The sequence below is a fragment of the Motacilla alba genome, chromosome 6 (assembly GCF_015832195.1).
Source record: "Motacilla alba alba isolate MOTALB_02 chromosome 6, Motacilla_alba_V1.0_pri, whole genome shotgun sequence".
NCBI classification, from domain to species: Eukaryota; Metazoa; Chordata; class Aves; order Passeriformes; family Motacillidae; genus Motacilla; species Motacilla alba.
This window is the reverse complement of record NC_052021.1, coordinates 22,459,861-22,479,096: the sequence shown is the minus strand read 5'-3', so window position 1 is coordinate 22,479,096 and position 19,236 is coordinate 22,459,861. Positions and strand designations below refer to the sequence as shown.

Below are 19,236 nucleotides of genomic sequence, written 5' to 3'. Positions count from 1 at the left end.
GCTACTGTTAGCTTTTAGTAGACTACAAGGAAGTCAAACTGCCCCACCTACCTATCTCTACCAGACAATAGTCCTGCTTAGATGAAAGGGATTTCACTTTTTTGTTTGTTTGTTCTAAAGAACAGTAGACATTTGCCAGAACTAGAAAAGAACCTACTGGAAACTGAGGGTACATACTGTAATTTGCTTTGAGGCACTGCTTCCCCATGAGGTTTCCCCCACTATTAGTCAAATAAAGACTGTATCATGAATTCTGATGTTCAGAATTGCTCTCATATTTCAAGCCCTGTCACTAATGAAAAATTCCATTAAGAGGCACATTTTAAAAAATCATTCAGAAACAATGCACAACGTAGATGCTACTTAAAGAGGCAATGTAAATAATACCTATTTTTCCTAAAACAAATTCTGAAGCAAGTAAAGCTAGTTTAATCTCAACATAGGCTAAGCTTCTGCTTAAGACTAATTCAGGGAAAAAAGAAAAAAGCAGAATGTGTCCAACATTTAAGGGCTTCCACTATGAAACAAGAGGCAAAGAGTATAGAAATACAATTGAGAGAAGTTAATCAATGACAACTTAATGTGTGTGGGGGTGTGTTCAACCCAACCTCAGCACGAAATGCTTAAACCAAGTAACTGGTAACAATTGTGAGCTATAGCCTCCTAGGGCAGTACCAGCCCAGCAGTGTGACTCAATAGTGACTAGAAACAGGGCAGGTGAAGAGTGTATGAGAGCTGATAGCTCTAGAAAGATTCTTCATGCAGCTGTTGTGTCTTGGCTTCAACAATCACGTTTGAAAATGCTGAAGTCTAAGACTGCTTCTGTACCATCAGGCTGAAGAGCCATTCAGGGATCCAGGCTCCATCCGTTTCTGAACCCACGTGTGCTTTTGGCCTCCACAGTAATGAGAGTCACAACTTAATCATGTGCTGCATGAAAAGCTTTCAACTACGCCCCCATATCCACAGGCAAAACCAATCCTAGCTACTAACATTCCTGTTGTTTTTTTGGCTCAGAAAAGGCTCAATGCCCAGCAAATACGTTCACAAATATGTTTTTGTGAACCATAGGTCTGCCATCATCATACCGTCTACAAAGTACTTGTTGCTGCTACCACACTCATCTAAACACTGAATTTATTAATCCACTGCCCTCCCTCTTGTTAAAAACTCAGCTCAAATGGGCCAAGCAGCGTCTGTAGAACTTTCTGTAAAAGCATATAGGATTTATTGCTACAGAGCTGCAATCTTGGATTTGTCTGCGAGGCAGCCATGTACAAAGATGGGAATGGATTGCTGGAAACATCTTTAGTGTGTAACTGTCCTTCTTTTAAGTCCATCCACTGCTCCATTTAATCTCATATTTCCATTACCCAGCAAGAGATGCTGCAGGGGCCACAAGCACACAGGTACTCTGACGACACTCACCGAGCACCGCACACACCAGCGGGCGGCAGGGCAGGTTCTTGTCTGCTGCTTTCTTCCGATGCCTCATTGGCTTCAAACACACAAAGGTGAAAAGAAGTCAGCAGAAGCCTCAAGTGACAGTCTGTGTATTACTGTATTTTTCAAGCAAATAGTACAATCAGCACAGGCTTCCTTTTGTCTTTTTCTCCAACTATCTCACACATACTAAGCCTAAAGGCCATGGCTGGTGCAAAATTGTGCCTGCTTTCCAGCATGCTGATACTGGGGGTTTCTTTCCCTAGCTGTGTAGCTGGAAGGTACTGTTTTACTGAGGTGAGGGACCCCAAGACAAACATAAATCACACAGGAATTCCTCCCCCTTGGTTAACATACTGATTTGTTTCTGACCCAGAAGTCTGATTGGCATTCTCAACAGTGTGTACAGTAATTAATGGCTTTGGTGTTCACTGAAATAGACCAGAAAGGCAAACTGAATAGCAAATCTGTTGTTAAGGGGTAATGACTAGCATTCTTGCAGTATGGTCTCCATAAAGTAAAATGTTTGTTTCTTTCTTGAACAGTGAGTGACTTTCAGGTGCTGCTTCAGTGTCAGATGAGATGGAACTTTGTTCCAGTATCACAAAGACAGAATGCATCAAGCTAAGATAACCATTCAAGTTACTTGTAAGTGCAGAGCTTCATGAGCCAGGTAAGGACACTTCCATCACAGGAAAAAGCTCTGGAAAAAATACTTTCCTTGCTGAAGGTGAATTACTCCACCCAGAATAAGCCAAATAAGAGCACTCAGTGTAACTCCAGCTGGCTATTATGTATCACATGAGGGCTAATGCTTGCTGGAGATTAAGGCAGAATGTTCTCTCGACCACTGATTTCCTCAGAGACCTCGTAATACACAGCTCCTCGCCAGCTAGACAGGCCTCTGAATTCACTGACAGGGCAAAGAGCTCTTTGTTCTTTGAAGAATGGAGACATTCTGAGAGCAATTTCAAAATCATTCCACAACTACTGCACTTCTGACAGTATTTCCACATGCCTTAGCAATGCAGGTTAGATGTCTGTGACACAATTTTCAACATATACTTTTCATACATACTCAAATCCTCTGTGTTTGCATTCTAAAGAGAAAACAATCTGGAGGAAAAGACTCACCATTCTGTGTAGGTTTACACGAAAATTCATGTTGTCATCATGAAGAAAAGCATTAGCATATTGATCCTATTGAAAAGAGCAAGAAAAGGGAGGAGATATGAAAAGCCCAACACCCTACAGTTGCCTTTCAAATCAAATCACATGTGTTTCAGTGTCAAACTCCCAAGATACAACCACCAAGCTATAAAGCCACCTGCCCATTTCTTCTTGTCCCATCCATGTTTCCAGTTACACAGAAGTAAACCCCTCCTGATCCCAATTCCACTTTAGAAAAATTAATTGCTAACAAAACAAGCAGTAGTTCAGTCCAACTTTCTCCCCCTTTGCTCATTTAAACTCTGGACTGTACACACCACGGGTCACAAGTTTAACAAGTGCTCCAGGTATATAAGAGGTGGGTCTCCAGCACCAGTTCTGTGACTGTGTGGATAAAGGTTTCTTCTGGCATTTTGATTCCAGAAGCTACTGCAATCTAGCAGATAGGTTTATGAGCTGGTGCACACCTCAAGCAAATCACATCCAAGACCACCTCTAAATTAAAGAGACTTCTCTAGATAATGCACAGCCAGAAGAGCTAATAAATATTCCTTCTCTTTAATACCAGAACCAAAGAATGCCCTTGTTATGCAGGAACAGAATTTCTTATCTTGTATTATCTATGCAGCCACCTGAAGAACAAGTGCCAAAACCATTTAATAAGAAAAATTTTAAAATGTAGATGATTCGTTTTCAGGCTGCACCCTGAGGAAACATTTTTACAGAATCCTTACAAGGGCTATCAACCTCCCTGCTTTTTATTCTTCAAGGATGAAAGGTCTTTACTTGCAAGCAAGCAAAATGTAAATGCCACACAAACACAACCACCATTCAGGACATCAGCCAGCCATTAGAACACAGTCCCCATGAGACAGGGCCACATTCAGCGAGGACTGCTGACAGAACTCTGTGATGCTGCTTTCTCACCCTACTACCACATTTGCTGCTTGTCTTGCTTGTAGGGACCTACAAACACATGACTTACTTTCAGACTTGTATCCTTCTTTGGCAGAAGGGATATGGCACAGCCCTTGTTTACCATGAACAGCACAGAGCTGAGAACCATTAGCACATTACTCATCTAAAAGCCACACCACAGGGTCACTCAAAAGCTAAGAGAGAAAAGGCTTAGGTTCACTCTTTTTTCTCCTCATCCCCAGAAGTTGGCTAAGTCAAATAAGACGATTCAAGTTTCAAGTCAACTTTAACAGTACTGCATCAAGTAAGTGCCCGAGGACCTCACCACTCAGTACCACTGTGGATATACAGCTCCTGCCCCACAGGAGGCAGGGGATAGAGCCCTGTTACACACCATCAGCTGAGCAGCTTCACATGAGAAACCTACCTCTGCTATGCATGTCAGGATGATGAGGCACAGCTTGCCACTGTGCAGCCGGTGCTCATCTGCAAAGGAGAGAAAACAAATCCTCCATGAGCCACACAAGCCTAGCAAGGCTGAATAGCAAGACAGCTGTTACAGCTAAAGAAAAGCCCAGCTTGAAGATTCTTCATAGTCCTACTTCCTCCATGATAACTAATAGTGTTAGGCACTCACCCTCCAGCCTGGCCACTAAATCCCACCCACTTGTCACCAGTCTGCACCAACAGCAAAGGTTCAGATTTGAACTTCCAACAGCATTGTAACAATCCGCTGGGCTTCTGTCTCATTCAGTTTTACTTCCACAGATATTCTAAATACTGTCCTTCTGTCACAGCAGACACACTGTTCCCTCTCTTAGACAGGGTGGAAAGCAAAACATCACCTTTGCTGTAGGTTATGAAACAAGGAGCAAAGCTTTCACAGAGGCACAGCACTGTGTAGCAAAACAACTGCTGACATAATGCTCTAAGTTCCAAGTTTTAACCCCAATATTGAGAGACACAACCTACTTTGCTCTTTGCAAAACCATGAAAGAAGGGAGTCTGCAAAGACTTAGCATTTTAATCCAAGAGTTTCACCCTGATCATGTTCCATAACTTCTTATTCATCTCACAACTTCAAACAGCTTTTGCCTTGAATGACAGCTGGAGCAAAACAGAGGGACTAAGGCAGAAGAACACAATTTTTATTTGGATTATTTAAAACTCCTCTCAATTTTACCCTTGAATATAAAAAAACCCAAGATACATATAGTCATGGAGCAACGCAGCATAGAACAAACCTCTGGTTCAATCCTTGCTCAAAGCAGGGCCAGGTCATGTTGTAGGAGGTACCATCCAACCAAGCACATTTAAAAATCCTCATTGCTTGGACCACACACCCAAAACCCACAAAAATAAACAAACAAAAAACAACACACTGATAACTAAATTTTGAGGAGGCTTCACATTGCACATTCTCGAGATTTCCAACAGCTCCTCTAAAGCACAGGAGTACTAAACATGCCACCCCAGACATCTGCCTTAGAGTCAAACTTAAAGGAGAGGGATATCTGAAACAGTCAGACACACTTCCATATAAAGCAGAAGACAGCATCAACCAAATTCCTTCTTTGCAGGTGACTTTGACGAACACTTTGCTAGCTGGTGTGTATATGGTAATTATAAAAACAGATAGAATGGGCTTAGCTAGCTCTTCTGTCTAGTTTGACACCTGTTTTGTTTTCTTTTCTATGCTGCTCAGGGGCAGATATTTACTAACTGAAGTGTGCTGATTTCATCTTGCAGCACTAAGTAAGATGAAGAGGAATTTTGGAATGGGAGAGTTAAAAGCCTCTCCCATCTCCTTACCTCAGCTAAAATGTTTAAGTGTGAAGTTTTGTACTTCAGCAAGAAGGAGAAATGACCTAGAATAAAACTGATACACAGGAGTCTTGTTATTTTTATATTGTAAGGCCTCCCTGTATATTTCTGTAGGTGCTGCTACCACTTCTGTCTCTGGGGATCATGCTGTAAAGGCTCCTGTTTCACACCATGGACTCTGCCCTCTGCCAGTATCGTGAACATCAGACCATTTCCAGGAGCTATGGGGCAGCTATGCAAGCAGTTACTCGCACACACACTTCACACTTTCGCAGAAACCTTCATTAAAAGAACAAAGCAGACCACTTTCTACAGGGAGGTGTATCAGTATGAAACCTGTTTTGCAGATGGGAGAAAATAACACAGAGGTTTTGTTTCTCCCAAGGCAGCTGCCTCTGACTGACACAAGGGAGGATAACAAGAGAAGGATCTAGCAAACACAATCTATTAAATTATGCTCTCTGGGACAGGACCAAGACAACTGTCTAGTCCTGGATGTGGAACAAACCAGTTTCCCCTCTAAGTGTTTCCACCTGTCTCAAGACACAAGGAGTAAATGAGAATTATTCATTCTTCTTGCTATATTGGTCACATAAGCACAGAATCATTTAGGTTAGAACAGACCTTTAAGATCATGGAGTCTAATCTTTAATCCAGCACTGCCAATCTCCCAGTAAACCATGTCCCTAAATGCCACATCTACATGTCTTTTAAATACTTCCAGGGATTGTAACTCAAGCACTTCCCTGGGCAGTCTGTTCCATGCTTGATCTTATACAAGAAAGAAAAGGCAGTGCTGCATCTATAATCAAAACAGAAGGACAGGAACATACCCACTAGAATTAAGAAGTATTGGTTTGGAAAGCACACTTTTAAATGATCAATCAGTGGAGCTCACTGCCATGAACTAATGTGGTGGGAAGGAGGTCTATCAGCTGCACAAATTTCAGACCTTATACAAGCTAGACCCAAAGTAAAGAAAGAAAGAAACACCAACTCCTGGCTCGTAACATAATAAACTCATCTCTCACTGGCTTGTTTAGTAAGGAATCTCTTCTATCAGATTTCATTCTATCTGAAACTAATCCTGTGTGGCAGCTTCCAAGGCCCTGTGCAGACTTTCCATATTACAGTGACTAATAAGGGCAGAAGTTAAATTGAAAAATATAAAATTGTTCCATCAGAGTCTTGGATGAGCAAGACAGACCCTGAGAAAAGCAAATAAGAATGAGCAAATTAGAGGGCTGGTAAGTCCTCACGTGTGTAATCTATTAAAATGACTGAGCCAAGACTGATGTGGTTTAGTTCAAAAGACAAAAGCAAGAGGAAACATGAAAGCAGACTTCAAATGCATAAGGGATGACACATAGAAAAAAAAGAAATAATCCATTCTCAATACCTATCTTGGAGAAGATAACTAGTAATTAATTTAAATCACAGCAAAGAATTTAGGAAGCACACAAAGCTTTCTCACAGTAAGGACAGTTAAACACTGGAATGGAGAGTCTGAAAATGGTGCTCCATTATCACAGTATCTTCATCCAATCTGTCAGCAAAACCTCTGAGAAAAGATACAGGTAAACCTGATTCTGCCTGGGTTCCAAGGAGCTGTGGTTTAACCCCAGACAGCTAAGTACCATGCAGCTGCTCAATCACTCACAATGCTTCTCCTCTCCCCACAGTGGGGAGAAGAATTGGAAATAAAAGGTAAGTCATGTGGGTTGAGATAAGAACAATTTAATAACTGAAACCTCATCACATCATAATCATGGTAATCATAATAATCATCAGCAGAGTGAAAGAGGGTAACAGAACCAAAGAGAAAGAAGTGATGCTCAATACAGTTCATGATACAATTGCTCACTGCCTGCTGCCCATCCCATCCCCAAACAACTACTGTCCCCTTTTGGGTAACTCCTGCAGTTTCTATACTGGGCATGACATTCTGTGGTATGGAATATCCCTTTGGGCAGTTCAGGTCACCTATCCTGGCCCTGCTCCCTCCCTGCTTTTTGTTTTGCACCTCCTTACTGGCAGAGCATGAGACACTGAAAAGTCCTTGACATAGGGTTAGCACTACTTAGCCAGAGCCAAAATATCAGTGTGTTATCAATATCATTCTCATACTGAATCCAAAATCACAGCACTGTACCAGATACTAAGAAGAAAATTAACTCTGTCCCAGCCAAAACCAGACAGGGGTGCATGAAGTTCCTTTTGACCCTAATTTCGATTATTACTTTTCTTCAACCAGCTTGCTTACTGAACAAGTGCAAGACAGCCAAACACAATTTCACTGCAAGCTAGGAAATAAAAGGAAACTGCCTGCTGTCTTATTCAATGCTAAGTATTCATGAAATTCAGTAATTGATGCATCATAGCTCTGCAGATATCTTCATGTTTCTGTTGTTATATCTAACTTAACAGCGGAAGTCGGTAACAGCCTGAAATACGGTGCAAAGATCACTTGTTATGTTCACACTATGGTCCTGCCCTTATAACCACTGGGCAAAACAGCACCCTTGGGTACCCTGAGCAGGAGATTAAGCAATACTTCAGCTCCAGCAAGCTGAAACTAACCCCCACAGAACTACAGGAGAGACCAAAAGCAGAACACAGACAGATTCTTTCTCAAGCAAATTACTGCCAGTGCAGTCTAAGTTGCTGCTGCCCTATTTATAATAACAGAGCTACCTGTTTAACCAAAGGACAAAGGAAGTATTTCCTTCTAATGCTGAGCTTTGCCCTCTGTGTCAGTTTCTAAGTGTTCTTAAAAATACAGCTCTGGTCTCAGACTTCCCATTTCTGACAGATAGTTGTGAATCAGACATATTCACACCTTTGGCACATAGACAGGCTTGGTTATTAGGTATTATCTTTTATTATTACATTCTTCCCATACCTGACATCTCTCCTGCCAGTATTAGGTCTCTCCTACTTTCATAAGTCTTATCTCACAATAAGAAATCACTTAATTTTTTCAAATGGTGAAATCTTCAATCTTTTTATAAAGAGATTCCACTTCTATTTCTGGAGTCACTAGGCATGTTCTTGTGCCCTCCTGACTTCAGAAGCACTGTTGGCTGCATCCACAGAATTCACTTACCTTTTGTGTCCTGCATCACAATTGAGCTGTACTTCAAGAAGGTTATCAGCAGGTTGCTCGTTTGCACATCAGCATCCAAAGGCAGCTCTGCAGAGCTTATAACTGGAACAAAGCAGATAAGACACATTTATCCTATACAAATACAAGAAATAACTATATAGATAACTAAGACACAGACTCACAGGTCTGGGGTAGGATCAGCCTACCTGCAGGGCCACCTGACCTCCTCCTCCATGACCACCCAGGAAAGATTTTGTTATGAAGACTGGTACCACTCCCTCACAGACCATTTCTCCTGCTCTAAGCACAGACTGTGGTACTCTGCCAAGTGATATCCTTCTCTGTCCTGCCCCTGCTCCTCCTCCCAGGGAGATGAGCCCACTGTTTCAGCACTCATCAACATCCCCAGCCTAGGGAAATCTGGGTATTTGCCCTGATATCTAATTAATTCTTACAAGCAACATAGATAACAGTCACACAATTCTCATTTTGTAAAAAGACATGCCCTTCTCTGTTTCAGCAATTTTGAAATGTTAGTTCCAAAAGGTCTGTGTCAATTCCATTCTTCCCTCTCAACAACAGTTTCTCTTGCAGGAGCAATACACAAGATAATGTAACAAATATTGCAGGACCAAAGAGATAGAAAAGGAAGGCAGAAATAGAAGATCTACAAAAATCAAGAAGCAAAAGCAGTCACAGCTTGTGCTAGATACACCTCAATCCAGCAGGAAGCAGAAACATACTTTCCATACCTGCAGCAGTTCACTGGCATTTCTCTAGCATACCTGCTGTACTTTTGACACCCTAACAGTGGACGTCACCTGCCTTAGACTTTACAAGAAGCTATTTCATCTCCTCAGCTAATTGCACAGTGTGCCTCCTCACTCATTCCCCCATTCCCCATGCACCATCTGAAGCAGTGAGTTTATGAGCTGTCAAGCCTCTATCATGTGACCGAGCCACATTTTTACTGATGACTGAGCCTGAGCTGTCCTAAAGGGCCATTCTCTGCCTTTCCATTTGGAAAGCACTACAAGAAATACTGAAAGGGAGGAGAAAGATCAGTGGGAAACATGCATCATGCATCTACCTGCAGACCCCGCCAGGTAAGTCTGATACCATTTAAGATAAAGTAGCTCAGATAAAAAAATCCCCAAGCTGATGAAGCTAGATTAGGAATACTTCAGTAAAGCACTTAATACAGTTACGCATAAAAAAACTAAAAGTAAGGAAACAGGTGGGAACCCATAAAGAAACTTAAATTAAATTAAATTTCTATTTCACATCAAAGGTTGGGCAAACAAGATACAGTCGGAGAAATTACTGGTCTGAGAAAAAATTACTGCTTGAATTCTGTAGACATCAGTTTAGAGAATAATTTTTTTTCTGTGTGATCTGGACATAAGAAACAGTTGCTTGATAATGAACTTACTAATGGCAGAAAGTTGGGAAGTGTAAACACAGACGAATATTAGACTGCACACAAAGAACAGAATAAAAACAAGAACAGTTAATAAACACAAGATGAAATTAAACAATGCAAGCCACAGGGTCAGGAATTTGAGGATTTATTTCCATGGCAAGCTGAGAGCTCATCAGCTGCAAACAAAATACCATGATCAGATCACGAGGTGACAAGCTACCAACATGAAGGGCTCAAGAGTGCAGTTCTACAAGACATATCCAGAAATGCACTTCAGCAGAGACACACACACTGTAATGCCCTGCAGAAGGTGCCGGTGAGGCCTCGTCTCACCCACTGTGCAGAATTATGCACAAGCTGTGTTCAAAGAGGATAAACTTAAACTTGAACAAGTTGAAAGACAGGCTAGTATATTGATCAGAAGAACAGAGTACCTGTCTTGTGAGACAGCAAAACACACAGGTGAGTAAACCACACGTAAAGAAGAGCAACCTTCATTTCAAGGGACACCTAACACCATGACAAATGGGTATGAACTGACAAGAAACCCAGGTGGCAAAGTTGAGTATTTCTAACCAAGGAACAAGATGCTGAAACTGAACCCCAACAGAAATTATTGGGGAACAAATTTAACAGATTCAGTCAGAGCTTGATAAATTCAAGGTATTGTATGATTATATGCCTGCAAGAACAGGGCACTAGGCTCAAGAGTTAAGAAGACCTTTTCCAGCTCTATGCAACTGTCCTGACATGACAATAACATGACTGTTCTGGCTGCCTAGGGGGTGAAACAGGTTCTCACATTCAGGAGGTTATAGATGGCTTGAATTACGATTGACCAAAGTCTCTCTCTTCTCATGCTATAAAAACAGCCTAAGACAGGGCATTTTTTGCACTGGAGACAGATTTGCAGACCACTAGTACACACATCTTAAGTATTCCATCATTTCTTTTCTGCCTATCCTTAGGAATGCTCAAGGCTTTTCTCACCTTTTAGGAAAGAAAAAGGTATTTATCATGAGAATTTGTAAGAAGTGAGGAATTACATCTGACTGTTGGATGACTAGGTTGGGGGCTCTGAGGGGAAATAATTTCATCCTGTACAAAACTGTATTTTGGTTCAGAGAAAAGTCTGCTTTAATACAAAACACCTTTCAAAATTCAAGGCTTGTATCTCATAACCCTGTAATGAGGCAAGTAAGGCTTCAACTGGGGCAAGGGCAGGCACAGAAGGATGAAGGAGACAAGCCAAGAGTAAAATGCAGGATTCTTTAAACTGTGCAGTGAGAGGCCCAGAGTACAGCAGAGGTTCTCCTGGAACTCAGGATTACACAATCACTTCCAATACAAAACTGTAGCCCTTGGAAACAACAGGTCAAATAGATCAACATAACTTCACTGTTTGAGTCACATAAAAAAACATAATGGGGCTTTTAGGTTATAAAGGTTGCACATGCCCAGGCGTGAGCTGGCTTAGTCCATTCAGTCTTGAAGACCTGGGGCTCCTGACACATCACTAATGTGCCACGTCTGTTGGCAAAGTCTGTGCAATGAGACTGGAAGCTTTCTCACTCCCAATATTATGAATAGCTCAAAGATTTAGCTAAAAGTCTGAAAAATGTATTTATATCCCCAGTGGATCCTTCTTGAGCTGTTACAATGAACGTAGTGAATGAATATTTAACAACAGTAAGCAAACTGACATTTAGATAACTATGGTGACAGGCACACTTGATTTACATATTATGGATAAACAGTTTCTAGCAAAAGCCTCATTTCTCAAAAAAAAAAAGGAAGAAATCACTCTGAAGCACACATCCTTGCTTATCCTGGTTCATGATACAGACCTTTTTTTTTAACACATATTTTGAAACTTTACAAGGTCTCAATTTACACTATAGGTTAACAGCCAGAGAAATTTCAAACCAGAATATGAAACCTTTTTTTTATCCCAGACAGCATAAAAGAAAAGCACCTGAAATTCATAGATTGATTTCTACATGTTAATGTTACTTCAAAACAGTTCAACTACACTTTTTTTTTAGTGCAGTGAAGAGAAAGCAATCTTATCATTCCAAAGCCAAAAGGCCTCTTGCTAACTGGCAGCCATAGGCAAATTTTACAGCTGAGTTGCAAGACCTTAGTAAATGAGGAAAATTCTGACATCTCTTTAAAACAGCAGTACTCAAGCACCACCAAACTAAACCAAGCCAAGTGCCACAAAAAAAAAATCACATTGTAGGGATCAACAAGGTGACAGCAGATAAAAATAAAGCAAGCTTCCCAATGTAATTGCTGCACATAAAGATCAGATCCTTTTCTTAAATTTAGTAACCATACAAGCCACAACAAGCCTCAAACTTCTCAAGACCACTGCCTCTGCTGAAAGCAGGATGGAGGTTTTGTTTTGATTTTGTTTTGTCTTGTGGTAAATGAAAAAATAAAAAAAAAAAGTGCAAGCAAGCTGTAGATGTAGGTAAGCACAAATTCTGTCAGTTGTGTAATATGGTGTGGGGGTGGATACATTCGCAATGAACACGTTGGACAGAAGCCCACAAAATGCCCATCCCTCCACATTTTATGTTATATGCACACAGAGACACAGGGGACTCTTTATCTGAAGCTTTTGTTATCCATGGCAACCAGATAGAATTCATCCATGAGGAGGATCATCCTTAACTAGGGTATCAAATGACCTGAATAGCTGATATAACTGAGTAACCCTGGCTGCTTTCCCCCAGAAATATTTCCAAACTGTGCTCTATTCAAATTGACTCTGTTCCTTCATTAAACACTCCTCAGCTCAGATGCCATTAAAGTACATGAAAACAGCCATTTCATTTCTTCTCTTCAACTAGGCTATATCCATCCATACCTTAAAATGAAAGGGTTTTATTTTAGATGATTTCAAAGCATATTTATGTGGACACATAACATCTCATTTAGAAGAGAGATCTCAGGTTAAGCAGTCCTTTACAAAGCCTATCAAAGAAAAGGCAATAAGAGGGAGGAATACTTCCACACCCAGACTGAATTCAAATCCCAATTAATTCAAAGCTGAGGACAAGTGCATTAATGACAAGCAGGAACCCACAGCAATTCTCTGTAAATCTCTTCCAATGAGAAATAATCCCAGGCAAAGGACCTGACACTAGAAATATTCATAAGTAAAAGCCTACACAGAATAACTAATGGACTGGGTGTACTTTCATGCAAATATTGGGGCAGTACAATTTTCAGAAGGAATATCAGCATAATTTCATTGAGCAGTACACAAGGCAAAATAAAAATAAATTTGAATCAAAGAATCTTGCTCATGTTTAGCAAGGCATATTACTCCAGGAAGAGACCACCAAGTTACATCTGCTCCAGACAGACCTCATTAGCTGCAATTTCCAGAAAATAGTCTGCTAGTTATTTAACAGTTTTAAATTCTTTTTCCTCAGGAGATCATTGCATTTTTACCATCTGAAGAAGGCGGGGTGGTTCCAAGTGGAGTGACAGGTGTCGTTGGAACTGGGCTCGTTGGTGATGTCATCAGTCCCATTTCAGGGTGGCTCTAAGAGAAAACACAGATGCACAGGTCAACTGCTTCCCCAGGCCCCAGAAACACAGACTATTACTTGTACTGTTCCATGCTCTTGCACAACAGACATGACTAAAGAAGTCACAAGAAACTTCAACCTCTTCTCCAAAGAGCCTGGCCATGGTTCCTGACCTTGGATGTCTAACAGTTAAACTGTACATCAATTTCTCGACTCCACAAAACACAAAAACACATCAGAAAGTGGTGGCTCTCCCCAGCAGACAGAAAAAAATCCCCTTCCCTAATGTGGAATGGGAGAAGATTTGCAAAAGCCTACAATGTTAATAGCTTCTAATTCCCCCTAAAACAACCCAAGCATGTGCATTTGAAGTCTTCCCCCATGATCCTTTTACTTCTATTTCTAAGAGCAAATTCTCCTTGCTCCTGCCCCCCACCTGTTTATATTCAAAGATAATGGCAATTTATTACTATCCTGTCTCACTGTAAAGCCCTGCAGGAAAATAGTGCATAACATAAATAATACTATCATTATTGATCCTCTCAGCTTCCATCAGCCAGTCACTCTCCCCATTTCATCTTTGCTAATAGCTGCCTGCCTAATTACTGCTTTGACTTCACTCTCTGCAAGCTTCCAGACCCATCCACACTGGTGAGAGCGTAGGCAATATGCCATGCTATTTTTGAGTCTGGCTGCCAAGCAAAATGTCCATTTCATAGGGCAAGTTTTACATAAATGTATCATCTGCCTTAATATATCATCACAATTCCAAAAGAAAAGGAAGATACAGAACTGCTGAGTTGATGTTAGTTAGTTCCATAGGATTTTTCACAAGTGGATATCCTCCACACTGCCTTTGAATATCTCATTTTATGAGCAACTATAAATGCATAGATTTTATAGGAAGCACAGAGGCACATACCAGAATTCAAAAACAATTTACATCCCTAAAGCTACCAACTTACACTTAAAATACAATTTTTCACTCAAAGTCTTACATAAGCCAGATCTCCTTAGACAGGTTTTGGGGGCTTACCTTCTTTCTCCAGAACAGTGACTGGCAGTTGAGAGACAAGAGTGCCACCCAGCAGCAAACCCGAGCACCCACAGCTGTGAGCACACAACGCTCCAGATACCCACAAAACCGAACCCCTGCTCTTCCCATGTGCCACACAGCAGCAGGAAGCCACTCGTGCAGGGCCAAGCAATGGATACCAGCTTAGGAAAGAGCATTCATCAGCTTTTATGATGTTCTTTCAACATGACATGACCTACCTTGCCCTCTCTTAAATGAAGGATTACAGACAATCCACCCAAGAGTATCAGCTCTCCAATTCAACCCACTGATCAGTGGCTGCTTCAACTTCTTTCACAAGTAACTAGTCTATCCTTTTATTTTTAAGAGCTTTTACTCTAGCTGATCTTTTTCTGCTCTGTTCTTTTCCCTGCCAAATGCCTCTCTTCCCTCAGGAGTATCTTGCCCACAGAAAGGCCTGAGTTGGTATTACACAGAACTGAAGGAGCAGAAATCTCTGAGAAGTGGTAGGAATGAATAACCTGGGAAAAGACAAGCAGGGAACTTCAGCAAATTAACCATCCATGAAACAGAAGCTTTCTTCAGAGGCTGTGGACCTGCTTATCAGACCTCTTCCATCACCACTACTGCCAGGAGTCCCCAAAGGTCTCCTTTATCATGCCAAGTGTCGAGCCTGCGATCTATGGCTGCACTCTGAGGACCTGAACAAACTGGGGAAGGTGTTAACTGCTGTGTTGATGTTGTTCTTCTCACAGATTACAAGCACTACCTACAAACCAAAATTAAAAGCCTGAACCTGAAGGTCTTCCTTTACACATCAGGCTACCCTGTCAGCACAATCACTGCATCAGACAGGCCCATTATCTGCCTCCCAGCAGCAACCACCTCTCTGAACCCACAGTGAGTTTAGAAAAGCATCCAGAGACTTGTGATCAGAGCAGCCTCTCAAAGGCTGTTTCTCCACCATAAAAAGCCCAAAGACAAATGCTAGTCTCCAACAACTCGTTCCCATGCCAAAGGGGCTGGGCTCTTCAAGCAAGTCTGAAAACAAAATAGTATTTGAAACAACAACTGTGACATGTCAATTAGTCCCTAAGTGAAGAATACCCAGAGACAACAGTACACAGTCCATGCACACACATACAGGACAATCCATCCAATCTGGGAGCTGAATCAGCCTCTTTCTCTCAACTCTAACTTATTAAAACTGTGATTTGCTCTGAGAGCTACAGCAACTGCTTTGCTCACTCCATCCTCCCCCTAAGTGGACTATCAATAGGGCACAAAAGGCACTCCACGCAGCCCTTCCCATTTAGTGGCAAAAATGAATCATTCCAACGTGAACTGTGACCTCAAAACTCTACTCATTTACTGTCAAGGCAGGAAGTATATCATAAAAATTCTTTCCCTGATCCTGGCCTGTTTCTGCTCTTTCATGCTGATCCTATGACAAGTACATAAGGGGGAAAAAGAAAGAAACTATCTTTTCACCAATTCCATTTTTGGCTCTCTGATTTCAAAGACATCCACTACAAAGAAATGGGGAAAAATTCCACTGAAACTCACTTGTGCCAGAACTGTGATGAAATTCCTGTTTAAGTGAACAGCTTCATAGAGGGCCAGAAGGATTGCTTCATTTGTTCTGTGGGAAGGATGCAGACAAAGGCACAGTTAGTGATCAGAATACCAGGAGCCAAGTTCTTCAGAAGCATGGCCCATCTGAAAAAAGAAATTTTTTTTAAACTATGGAAAACTGCCTCTGCAATCCAGTTGTTCTTCCAACTATTAGTAGTACTAATCACATTACTAGTAGTAGCAATTCATAAAAACAGCTATTTTTAGAGCACAACTACAATATTTGTTGCTTTCCCACTGCAGATGTCCCTAGCTGCTCAGTGTTTTCCACTTAATGTCCTCTCTTTCAAAAGCAGAGGGTCCTAAAGACACTAAAATCCCTCATATTTATCATTTATCTCCTTAATTTAGAAAATATTTTGGTGAGGGCCAGAGTGCACAAACTTTTGCTTCTCATGTGCCACCTCTGAGACACCTATTCTATGTCATAAATGCCTCATAAAAACCACTGGAGGTTTTTTTTTTTTATAGACTTCATTACAAGTAATTCAGCTGTGTCTCCTCCTGCTGTACCCTCCTCACGGAAGGGCAAATCCACAGTTTGCAGGGTGTGGTACCATTTTAGTGACAGGAGAACCTGCTCCTCTAGTTTGCTTTGTGGCATTGAACAGCTCCGTGACGGAACGGACGGCACCGACCGCTCCATCGTGTAAATAACACCTGTGCACTTACTGGACAGAGATCTTCTCATCAGCATCTGCTATGAACATGCTGCCCACCTATGGAAAGAGAGAGCATTGCACAGCAGGAATTTGGGAAAGCTGTTAGACAGCAAGAGACAACACATGGATGAAAACACATTTTATTTTACTGCACTGTCACTGACCAATGCTTCATCCGTCGAATCACAAAAAAGGACAAAATAAAAATAAGACTGGATCTTGAAAGCCAGCCTGGATTAGTTTGCCATTTTTTAAGAGGACAACAGAGATCATTTCCTACCTGCTTGCCCCAGGGTGGCCACAGTTTTACCCAAGCCACTCGTACAGACAGCTGTCAACACTGAATTACCCTCACCTACAGGAAATTTTTCTGTCAGATGTCAGAATACTTTGAAATCTCTGACTAAAGCAAAGCTAAACTGAACAAGGGGAACAGTGGATACTCTTTACAAGGAAGTAATTCACAACTGTTTTTGAAGTGTACCCCTTCAAAAATGCAGACAGTGAACCCTGCAGAATCCAAGCTTCACTCCACAGCTAAAGTGCATCCATGCTTGAGAAACAAAACAGTAAAGAAACGGTACCTCAAAGACTAGTGACAGACTAGACTAGGTGCCACTATGTTTTAGGCCACATCACCAGAGTAGCAAGTAGTTTCTAAAAATACATAGCTGTTTAAAAGGATTAAAAAGTTTTTTAAAAGATTAAAAGTTTAAAATAAGGTGATTTTTAAAATAAAGTTCTCTAGAGTGAAAAAGATGCAGGAAAAGAATTTCAGCTATCAACACAAGAGTAGAGATCAGAGAGTCCTTTGAAAGAGCTTTCCCAGCCAGACAACACACTCCTCAGAATACCACCACTTTAGTTCTGTTTGGTTTTGATTCATTCAATCCATCTCTACCTCCAAAACTCACACTCCAAACTCACACTTTTTAGAAACGTTCCCCTGCTGAACTTGCATGAATGCACCTTTCTAAGAATGGAAAAACACGTTTCCTTGCTTACCATGTTAGTTAGGGCTGAGAAGAAACCAGTCTGATGCTCCTCTTCTTTATCTTTGTATTGCCTGAATAAAAAGGAATAAGGATAAAGTTTTAGGGTTAGAAATGGAACCAGGGTTACTTCCCCTAAATCCCTATGTGTTAGTCCTATTTGACAAGAATATAGGATGGAGGAAAATTCAACATTCAACAGCCCTTTTAAAGAACTCACAAAATAAGAGACAAAGGGTGTTAAAATATTTGTAAATTGTGTAGAGTTGAAGTGAGGCTGCTGAAAGATGTGAAACTTGAACAACATTTGTGCTGTTACAGAGAACTCAAGCAGTTTGGACTAACTCTGAAGGAAAGGGATCAAGTGACTTCAGCAATTTTGTCCTGCACTGGACAAACAGTAATAAGCCACATGAGCACACAGGGTCAGGAACCACAGAACAGTTTCATTTCACCATCCACTACAGAAAAAATCAGAGTTGGTCACCCTACTGGGTGCACAAAGATACCAGCAGAAATGGCCAGCAGAAACCACACGGTCCTTTATGGTTCATGGCCTGATCCCACTTTCCTGGAGCAAGTGAAGAGACAGGAACTAGAGCAAGTGAAGTCAGCAAAGAGGTTGGGTACCTCAGATTTAAGCTACACTGCTACATTTGGCACTCAAAGGGACTAGCAAAGCTCACAGGGCCATTTATTTTGTCTGTCACACATGAATCTGATCACACACAATGGAACATGCCAAGAAACCAACTCTAAATTCTTGGGAAAGGGGGAAGGAATGAGCTAAGCAAAACAAGCCATGATCTGGGACAGTTTTTGTCAGAAGGAAGGAAACTGGGTGGGTGAAGGTTTTTTCTGCTTTACTCTAATCATTTTCTCTGTTAAATACATCTACACGATTTGCTGATTCTGCAAGTCAACTGCATAACTATCACAGCAGGCTTTCAAAGGAATTAAAACATTTTTCTTGATATTTTGAGAATCCCACTGCACAAAAAAAATTCTTGAGTTTCCTAGGTGAAATGGCTGTAAGTTTCCAAATTTTTCTAAAGCACTTTGCTCTTAGGAAAGCTTGCATGTTTTATACTGCTACTTATGAAGCAGAGGCTAAGAATATGCTACCCTTTCTGCTGACTTTCTGGTTCTTTCTTCAGCAGTAGTTACTGCTTTCCACCATTTGGAAGAGTTTACATCTCCTAATCGTCTCTGATCTGGCGTGTGGACAGCCCTGGATACATTTGTTTGTTTGTTGTAGATAGTGTTTAGGCTAAATCAATTTTTCAACAGAGAAGTTGTCAGCAAATTATTCTCTTTTCACTTGTGACTAAGGTTTTACGCAAAGTTCATACAGAGGTAAAATCCATGACAGTAAAAACATACAGTGATATCCTTCCCTACAGCAAGATCTCTCCTGAAGCACATCAGCCCAGCTGGTACAGAGGCACTGAGACTTGCAATGACTGCATCAACTGAAGCAAA

The 19,236-nt window shown here is 41.2% G+C and overlaps 1 protein-coding gene across 3 annotated transcripts in view; it reads right to left on the bottom strand.

Moving 5' to 3' along the window:
* Positions 1-19,236, bottom strand: part of ARMH3 (armadillo like helical domain containing 3) — a 123,704-nt gene that overhangs the window by 87,693 nt on the left and 16,775 nt on the right. For all 3 annotated transcript variants that reach the window (XM_038141737.1, XM_038141739.1, XM_038141738.1), the window contains exons 11-18: positions 17,768-17,828; positions 16,773-16,819; positions 16,032-16,107; positions 13,350-13,443; positions 8,462-8,563; positions 3,959-4,017; positions 2,578-2,643; positions 1,429-1,498 (exon numbers count right to left, since the gene is read on the bottom strand). In XM_038141737.1, coding sequence (XP_037997665.1) covers positions 1,429-1,498; positions 2,578-2,643; positions 3,959-4,017; positions 8,462-8,563; positions 13,350-13,443; positions 16,032-16,107; positions 16,773-16,819; positions 17,768-17,828 — 575 coding nt within the window. The remainder of the gene's footprint in view (positions 1-1,428; positions 1,499-2,577; positions 2,644-3,958; positions 4,018-8,461; positions 8,564-13,349; positions 13,444-16,031; positions 16,108-16,772; positions 16,820-17,767; positions 17,829-19,236) is intronic.